This window comes from Gossypium arboreum, chromosome 5, assembly GCF_025698485.1.
Source record: "Gossypium arboreum isolate Shixiya-1 chromosome 5, ASM2569848v2, whole genome shotgun sequence".
In the NCBI taxonomy this organism is placed as follows: domain Eukaryota; kingdom Viridiplantae; phylum Streptophyta; class Magnoliopsida; order Malvales; family Malvaceae; genus Gossypium; species Gossypium arboreum.
Genome location: NC_069074.1, coordinates 51,142,454 through 51,152,225, shown reverse-complemented (window position 1 = coordinate 51,152,225; position 9,772 = coordinate 51,142,454). Strand labels below are relative to the sequence as shown.

At 34.3% G+C, this 9,772-nt stretch overlaps 1 protein-coding gene across 2 annotated transcripts; it reads left to right on the top strand.

Annotated features, from left to right (window-relative positions):
* The first annotated feature begins 4,870 nt into the window (after positions 1-4,870).
* Positions 4,871-9,051, top strand: LOC108450467 (uncharacterized). 2 transcript variants are annotated; one of them, XM_017748108.2, is made up of 6 exons: positions 4,871-5,195; positions 6,749-6,880; positions 6,980-7,144; positions 7,498-7,620; positions 7,922-8,065; positions 8,327-9,051. In XM_017748108.2, the coding sequence occupies exons 2-6, from the start codon at positions 6,758-6,760 to the stop codon at positions 8,795-8,797; spliced, it is 1,026 nt and encodes a 341-aa protein (XP_017603597.1). In that variant the 5' UTR covers positions 4,871-5,195; positions 6,749-6,757; the 3' UTR covers positions 8,798-9,051. The 2 variants fall into 2 exon arrangements, with proteins under 2 accessions (XP_017603597.1, XP_052885007.1); XM_053029047.1 differs by lacking the exon at positions 7,498-7,620 and having other exon boundaries at positions 4,876-5,195.
* The last annotated feature ends 721 nt before the right edge of the window (positions 9,052-9,772 follow it).

The window sequence follows — 9,772 nt, the reverse complement described above, 5'->3', positions numbered from 1 at the left end:
TGATAATTGTGCTTGGCTATTTGAATGATGTCCGGGCTAAGTCCCGAAGGCTTTGTGTTAAGTGACTATATCCGGACTAAGATCCGAAGGTGTTCGTGCGAGTTAATAAATCCGGGCTAAGCCAAGGCATTTGTGCGAAGATTCTGAAACCCGGTTAAGTCCCGAAGGCATTCGTATGCGAAGTTACTATAACAGGGCTTTGTCCCGAAGGCATTTGAGCGAGTCGTTATATCCGGTTAAATTCCGAAGATACGTGATTCGAGAACGAGCGTGCTTGCTGTAAAAATTTCAGTCAATACGCTTGGAAAAATTCCAGCAATGAGGTATGTTCGGATGTGCTTGAAATTAGTTGATTCCCTTCGAATGATATTCGCTCAGTCGAGTAATGAGCTTCCGGTATTTGGCTAAGATGATCCCTTATGTATGAATATAGGGGTTTGAATGTGAAATAAGTATGATATTGAGAATTTGTGCATACGAAATTATCCGTTAGCTATATGAATGCTATGCTTTTGTTGTCTTGGAATCCTTGCTCAAACTTACTAAGCATAAATTGCTTACTCGTTCTCTGTTTCTCTGTTTTATAGATTTTGCTCGTTAGCTATCGGATTCGGGATCATTGAAGTCGAAGTCATCCACACTATCAAAGCCCTCATTTTGGTACAATTTTGGTTGAACTTTGAAATGGCATGTATAGGACTACCCTTTTGTTGTAGGTCATATACCTTTCGGTTTTGTGTAAACTTGGATAGCCATGCGAAAATGGCTATATATCGTTTTAGCATAGTACTATAATCGTTTGTATGTTGATCATTATGAGGTATGGAATTGTTTTGAACGATTAGCCATTGGAATGGTTAATCATGATCACACTTTGTGCTATGTATGCAAAAAGGGCCAATTGAATCATGGAAATCATGAAATAGGTAAAGCCTACCTTAAAGGCAGATGCTGACAGCAGCAGTGATGTGGATGTGAAAAATCACTAAAAATAGTAGGAATGGTATTAAATAGTGAATAAATTATGTAAATGAACTTTGATGAATCTACTTTCATGTGGAAGAAACAAAACGGTCATATGAGTTATATGTTAAGAGATATTAAAGTTCTCGTGAAATAGGGCCAGAACGGTTTCTGGATCCCCTATTCCAAATTTGGAAATTCATTGTAAATTAACCAGAGATAATTAGGAGTCATTCCATATATGTATAGATTACTCTCTGAGTCTCGTTTCTATAGAAACAAACGGAATCAGTATTGAAGCCCTGTACAGGGAGATATCCAATTCGTAAGGCACGAAGGTCAGTGTAGTCAATCCCTGCAACAGGGGAGACTTTAACTAATAAACTGTACTAATTGACTCAACCAAAAATTCTAGAAAAAAATATGTAGATGGACACATGAGTATAGTTTCAGGTAAAAATTACGAAACTAATTTTCGAGCTTTGAATCTCAAGATATGATTTTTAAGGCGACAGTGATACAGTAACCAGCTTGTCTGGAAATTTCTAAATGGACTGTGAAAATAGTTAAGTCTGTGTGCACCCTGTGTTCGATTCCGGTAACGGACTCGGGTACGGGGTGTTACAGAGTGACCCTTTATCGCCTATCTTTTTGTTCTTTGCATGGAGAGGCTTGGGCACCTTATTGATGAGGTGATCGTGAATGGAAGTTGAAAGCCTTTATTTCTCTCAAGAAGAGGGCCCGCTCTGTCTCATGTTTTCTTTGTTGATAACTTATATTGTTCTGTGAAGCTAGTAGGGATCAAGTTGTTGTGGTGACTAGTATACTGGAAACTTTCTGTTACTTTTCTAGGCAGAAAGTTAACAAGTCCAAATCGTAGGTGTTTTTCTCCTCTAATTCTCCTAGTTCGGTTATTGAGGTGATTTGCGAGAGTGTGGGATTCAGCCCAGTGGATGATCTTGGATGTTACCTTGGTATGCCATTGTTTCATAACAGGGTTACTGTGCAATTGTTTCATAGCAGAGTTACTGTGCATCCTTTCAACTTTATTGTAAGCAAGGTTAGGCAAAAACTGTCTAGATGGGATGCGAGGAAACTTTCGCTAGTAGGACGAATAACTTTGGTTCGGTCAATTCTTCTTGCTATTCCTAACTACTTTATGTTTACTATTCGGGTGCCTCTTTCTGTATGCAATGAAATTGAAGGACTTGCTCGTAATTTCATCTGGAGAACAACTAATAATACGAGGAAAATTACGCTTCTTTCTTGGAAAGATTGTTGTCGGCTTTTGGATAGTGGTGGACTGGGTTTGCAAAAGTTATGTGATCAGAACAAGATTTTCTTAATGAAGCTTGGTTACGATCTGCTTGCGAATACTAAGCCTCTATAGGTTCAGGTATTAAGGAAGAAATATAATATACAAAGGGCACTTCCAACCTCTATCTCTTGAAGCAACTGTTCATTCATATGAAAGTCATTAACATGGGTTAGGCTAGAAGTTATGGGTAATGTTTTTTGGTCAATTGGCGATGGTCATATGATGAATTTTTTGAATGATGTATGGGTTAGGCAGATGGGTCCGTTACAAGATATTCTTAGAGGATCAAATCAACCTGATAATACATTGCACATTTGTGACTTAATGACTGAGAATGGTCTTTGGGATTAGGATTGTCTTACTAATCTCGTTCTATTCCCCATTATTCAACAGATCGCAGCGATCATACTCCCATCTGATGCTACAGGACAAATTGCTTGGCTTGGAAATGAATGGAAAATGATGGTTCTCATCATTTATGACTTATAAGAATCTCTTTAGTCGAGTTTCTAATGATGCTGCTATTTAGAAGATGATTTGGAAACTTACGGCGTCTCAAAGGGTACGTGGTTTCTTATGGATTTTATGGCATGATAGATTATTGACAAATAATGAGAGAAGACATAAGCATATGACAAAAGATGGTCTTTGTCCTTTGTGTATGGATAGTTTGGAGACAGGGATTCATGCTTTTCGGGATTGCGTTTTTTCTAAGACTTTATGGTGAATAGTGGTTTCCCGGTAAGCCCATAATATTTTCTTTTCTTTGCCAATGAAGGAATAGTTAGTTTGGAACTTGCAGGATAAAGGTAATCTTCACTGTGGAGAAATGGAGTGGCAAATACTGTTTGTAATCTTGTGTTGGCTACTTTGGAATAATAGAAAGAAGTGTGTGTTCTCTAATAGTCATAGGAATATTAGAGCTATTGTGGATACCAGCTACATGTGGACTAGGAGTTATCAGGATTTGGATGTGCAGATGAAATCTTTAGGGACCATGGGAGTGTTTCGAGTTGGACTCCTCTTGTAACGAGTTGGATAAAACTCAATTCAGATGGGCTGTGTCGAATTTAGAACAAAGGGCTTCTATTGGGGGTGTTCTTAGAGATTCAAATGCAAATTAGTTATGGGGATATGCGATGAGTTTTGATAACGAGTCAGTCTTTAAAGTTGAAACAAGAGTGATGTTGGAAGGATTATTCTTAGCTTGGGATAAAAGGTTTCCGAAAGTTGAAGTTGAGTGTGATACTGCTTTGTTGGTTGAATTACTTTTGTCTGGTGGAGGAGCTAGTTGTAGTTTAGTGGAACTACGGCTGTTACATCAAGTTTTGTGTTGGAAATGGGAGATTCGTATTCGACATATCCCTGAGAACTCTTAATGGTGTAACTGATCATATGACTAAATGTGTTGATATAGGTAGTTCTTTGATACGTTCATTTAGGTCCCCACTGGCTTCAGTTATGAACTTGTCGGGAAGAGATCGCAACATATCTATTTCCTCTTAATTATGGTTTTATCTAATGTAATCGCTTAATCATGTCCTTTTCTGCTAAAAAACAAACCTTTGAATAAGAAAATTTTCTTTAATTTTATTTGGAACTAACGTTATTAGATCATCAAAATTGAACAAATTTCAATAATGATTATCATACTCTAGATAATTAAGGCCCCAATTGTTTGGAATGAATAACAGACGTAGGGCCTCAGCTTGCTTAGATGTAAAACAATAAAATCATTATATGAAACCCACTTGCCCCAAATCAAAATCAGTCCACCAATTCAATACACGTCAACAAGGACAGGTGTTATCATAGCAAACTTATGGGGTTTTAAATTTCCGGATCACACAATCATTTAACTATTAAATTTTTTTTAAATAGTTATAATTTAATCACTCATATTATATAATTTGATAATTTTAATAATTTATGTTAAAGTCACAATCAATAAATTAACGTGATAGTTGAAAAACTAATATAATAATAAATTTAATATTACCTTTTACATATTATATTAATTTAATTATAAAAATAATCCTTAAAATAAAAATAATTTTAATTTAATCTTAATTTTAAAAATTCAAAAACTATATAAATATTATTCTAAAAATATAATAATAAATTTAAATTTTATATTAATATTAATATTAAATAAAACAAGAATCCCCATCCTCTCCTTCTCTTCCTCCCCACCGGACCTCCCATTTTTAAACCATCCAAAATGCCTCTGCTGCTCTCTTTATCTCTAATTTCCTTTACCCATTTTTTTTATCTTCTTTGTTTCTTCTAAATAAACACAAAATAAAAATTAAAAAAATCTTCAAAAATTTATTTCAATTTAATTTTTGGAATAAAAAGAGCAGCAACTTTTCATCCCTTGAATGGGGTGAGGGAGTGAGTACGATGGTGGGAGAGGTGGGATGGGAAAGAAAAGAAAAATTAAAATGATCCAACTGTTTAAATTGTAAAATTTTTTAGTTTAAATATAAAATAAAAAAATTTATAATTGGACAAGTGTACCTATTTATATTTATTGAAAAGGAAAAGGGAAAGTGGACACGTGGTGAAGTCTAAAACCCCAAGATACAGAAGTAAAAGATTATCCATATAAAAATGGAACCCTATTAAAAAGGAGGGTCTCAAATTAATAAATTAAGATCACCGTCCAGAATTTAGACGTGTTTTACAGGAATCTTCCGTTTCTGGGGGTTGATTATTCTGAAGACCAAGCTCGTTGCCGCCTTTAAATTAATTGCGTGTTTCATGTGCTTCAACTGTTTTGTCGCTTAACTTCTATAATTCTGAAGCAAAAGCAAAAAGCTTTCAACTCACAATTTCCTATTGCCTAAACTACTGATTTTTTTTCACGTGGAATCTCAACTGGAATGAATATTCTTGTCGCCAGATTCACATTGTAAGTTGAACCCATTTTTCTCTCTTTTTTTCTTTAAATTAATTTTTCATTGCCAGTGTTGTTAGATTTCTGCTCGGATGTTCATGCGTTTCTGTTTCTGGGGTTTCTAGTCTACGCCTTTATCTTTTTATCAGAACATTTTAGGCTGGCCTGGGAATTTGGATTTCAGATTTTAAAATGGTGCAAATTCGATGATAAAAACTTATAATAAATATAATTTTTCGATTTTTGGAGTGGTGAATTTGAAATACATGTAGATAATTATGATCTTGAATTTCATATTTTCATAGTTTATATAACAAATAAAATTTGAATTCAAATATTCAATTTCTTGTTTCAAAACATACTATTTGATGGATTGCGGTTGTAGTTGATCTTGGATTTTGCTGAGAACCATTTACTGCTAAGAAATTGTCGTAGTTTCATTTATGCATAAATCTTTTATGTGGCATTTTTTTAGGAGAGTAGCTTTGTTTGATTAATTGTTTCAAGGGTTTGTATTTGGGGATTATTGTTGGTTGAATTTGATTGCGGGAGTCTTTCCAAGGTTTCCTTGTAAACGTATACTTTCTTTGAGACGTGTACTTTCAGTTAACCAGCTGATGAAAAGCTATATTGCCATGACTCTTATTTTTTATTAAACCATGTTTGTCACCCGAATTTGTCGCATATTTAGACACTGGTAGAGTGTATAGATCCTCATAAGATCTTCTAAATACATGAAAATCTTGGAAAAATATTGAACATATTTGTATTGGATGTATACTCACGTCCGACAGTCACACCAAATCCAAGTAATATAGATGAAATTAAAGATACTTTGTAATGTTTTTGATCCAACCTGAACACTGAATCCAAATATGATTTCTTACTTATGTTTATGTCCGAAGGTCCTAGGTTACAGATACAACACATAAATCCTAAAGAGTGTAGCGTGTGTGATTTGCTAGTTTAACTAAGGATCTGTTTTTTCTTATCTTTGGTAAATAGGATCTATTTTGCTCCGACTCTTTTAACTTTTGTTGAAATATTGATATCCGTGTCGGACATAATTTTGGTGATGAGAATGATGATATGATCCTCCAAAGACCTCCCAAATAAATGGAACAATGTAGAGAAAATGAATATCAAGTGTCTAGGACACATACTTGTCCATCACTCTCACCTGAATCCGAGTAACATAGCATAGAATGACAATTTTACATTTAACCTTGATAGATAAGCTTTTGTTCTATGTATACCTTTCATCCTGTACTTAGTTGCATTCAAGAAATTGATACCTAAGTGCCTTTGTTACTCTGACTCGGATAAAGGTGCATTCAGTTTTTTCTTTATGAAGTCTTGAGGGATTGTATTTCCATACCCATATCCAAAAATGTGCCAAATATGGGTATTTTAAGAAAAATGAAGCGGCAGAGTAACAAAACTAAGTGCTATCCGCTGTTCCACCGAAAATTTCAGAATCTTTGGAAGGAGAACTTTTATTTTTTTATTTTTGAAAAAAGAACATAGTTTTTAATTGGTAATTGATTAACATTCTTATTAATGTTCAGATTTCACAGATGAGAATGGAAGGGAAAAGAATAAGCTTAGATACTCCGAGGAATGGAAAATCCAAGGTTCTTGATCCAGCATTTTCTGCTTTTTTAGTTCAACTTCCGAGCAAACTTCAAAACTGCCTTAAGGTTAGTCATATCTCTTATTTAACGGATGCCATGCTGATAGATCAGTTTTTCTTTATTAGACTTTGATTGAAAAATTCCTTTTTTTTTTATTTCTTACAGTCACAGCTCAAGAGATTAGCCAAAGATGGTGCCAGAATAAAACCGTTGAACTCTTTTCTTGAGAAGAAGAACGGTTCATCTTCCGGATTGCAGATCAATCTAGAGAAACAATTGCAAGCTTGGAGAGAAAATCCTTCATGGGTTAATCCACCTCCAGAAATAGAGGTAGGGAGTTATTGGGAAATTTTATGGTTTCATTATGAAGAATGCTGCTAGTCTCATCCTCTGTCCATAACATGGTGTCTGGACATAGGTATTGGGATATGATCCTCCAAAGATTCTCCAATTACACAAACCTGCTCACATCCGAGTTTGAGTAACAAAGCATGATACTTTTGTAGTACCATTTCATTCGTAAAAGCGACATTGAAGTAAAACCTTTGTTTCTAATAATAAAAGATAATTATATAACCAATGTTTACACCACATTGCTGTTACTTACTTTCTTGGGCTTCATTGGATTTTTAATCCTGAGAATCGATCAGTTTGCTAAGTACTAAAATTCTAATGCTCGGCAGGTCAGTGTAGCAAAAGGTTCCCTTTGCTACCTTAAGGCAACAATCGATGTCGGGTTGCCCCCTGATGCTGTGTATAATATTGTCACTGATCCTGATAACCGGAGAGTTTTCAAAAACGTTAAGGTGAGTGTACTAGTTTCAACCACAATAATAAATCAGAAGTTTTGTATCATGTTACAATTACCCATGTTGCTTCTACTCTTTATTTTTCCCAAATCACCCATGTTTGACAAGTTTTCAGATGTGGGTACGAGGATATGATCCTCAAAAGACCCTTCAGTGCATGAAAGAATTTGAAACACACTCAAGTCCAAGTAACATAGCAACTATCCTTATGAGGGAATGACATCCCCATAGCTTCAATGTTTCGAGCAGTTTCAGAAGTTTTGGTTTTTAGATTTTTCGACCTGATCTTTGGTTTCAGGAAGTGATATCAAGAAAGGTTTTAATCGATGAAGGTCAAAGACAGGTGGTTGAAGTGGAACAAGCAGCTTGGTGGAGATTCCTTTGGTGGTCAGGAACCATCTCAGTTCATGTTCTAGTGGATCAAAACAGAGAAGATTACTCGGTATGGATTTGTTTTTCCCAGATTATTTGCTTTTCATGTTTCTCAAAAGTACCCGTCTCCGAGGCAAAGTGTCTAAGTGACACGATTATGGAGATATGATTCTTCAAGAATTCCTTAAATACACAGAAACCTATATCTGACTAAAGACCCGAGTCCAAATAAAACTTATCTTGGTTGGATTACTCAATGCATAAGTTTGCAAAAAGATCGCGCATGGGTTACTAGTGGTTAACTCTTAGTTCTAATGATCATGGTTAACAGATGAGGTTCAGGCAAATGAGCACCGGATTCATGAAAAAATTCGAAGGTTACTGGCGAGTCGAACCTTTTTTTGTCGATGAGAAAACCTGTTTTCCTTTCAAACCTAAAACATGGGCGGAGTATTGTTCGTGTACTGGAGGTAAAGGAAGGATTGGATCAAAGGTGAGCTTAGACCAACTAATTCAACCAGCCATTGCACCTCCTCCGCCCATTTCATGGTATCTAAGTGGAATACCTGCAAAAACCACTGAGATGCTTATAAATGATCTACTTGCCGAGGCCGACCGACTCAAGGGCGGCCGTGACTTGGAAATTTCAGAGGAGCTTCAGTTATTGAAGGACATAGGTGGACACCATCACCAACTCGAGCAGGTCCCTGACATTAAAGAAAGATGGAAGTCACATAGGAGAAACAGGAAGCTATCGCGGCATCGTAGGAAGCTGTTGACGGAGGAATCCTCGAGTTCTTGATTTGTTCGAATTCATTTGTATTTTGTTGCATTAGTATTTTTTATATAAATTTGTTCAACAATATTGTAATCATATTTCCATTTTAACTTAATCTCAGTTTTAAATTACTTATGGATAGACATGTTAATGGGCTAAGTAACTCGTCCAAGTTTAAAGACTCCTTGAGAGAGTTTGGACAATAATATTATGTTCGAAAAATAAGCATAAGTAAAAATATAGGCCTATTTAAAGTATGGGTCAGAATTTGGCTTAAATATTCAAGGTTCAAGGTTGGTTCGATCCATATTTTAGTTTATAATGTTTTATATTATTGTATTTTTATATATTATGTAATTTATAACTCATAAAATTAAATCTATAATATTATTATAATATAAACATTAAAAATATTAAGATGATTGTATATAAGATTTTAATTAATAGATATATAAATATAATTATTAAATATTAAATAATAAATAATAAATATATTTTTAAAATTTATTTAAAAATTAATATGATCGTGTTTAAAATGAATTTGAATTGGATTGGGTCAAGCCTAAATAAATATAAAATGTGTAAATATTATTTTGATTAGGTTTATGATCATATGTATTTATGAATAAAGAGATAGATATCTCTACTTATAATAAATTATAAAATATATAATAAAAATTATAAAAATTATTTAAGTATAAATTAATATATATGTTCGATGATTTAGATGGAGATGAAATGAATTTTTTTTTTTTTTTACATAAGTCAATTCCAAAATCAGACATATATATAAAAGGATGATTAGGGCCAAGTAAAGGAGGTATCCATGTCCATAACTTTCCTTGGCTGCTCCTTTGACTGCCTTTATTATTTGTTTGTTGCCTTGTCTCACCATGACAGTAACAAAATCCTACATCAAAATCTGAATATCATTGAACTCTGGGGTAATCTTATAGTTCATCGTTGATTTTCCTTCGATAATATTGCTCAATTTCTTTT

Bases quoted from the DNA above. Each gene is read 5' to 3' on its own strand.
- LOC108450467 (XM_017748108.2), top strand. From the start codon at position 6,758: ATGAGAATGGAAGGGAAAAGAATAAGCTTAGATACTCCGAGGAATGGA. The intron at 7,145-7,497 runs GTAGGGAGTTAT...AATGCTCGGCAG, and splicing joins ATCCACCTCCAGAAATAGAG to GTCAGTGTAGCAAAAGGTTC. The intron at 7,621-7,921 runs GTGAGTGTACTA...CTTTGGTTTCAG, and splicing joins GAGTTTTCAAAAACGTTAAG to GAAGTGATATCAAGAAAGGT.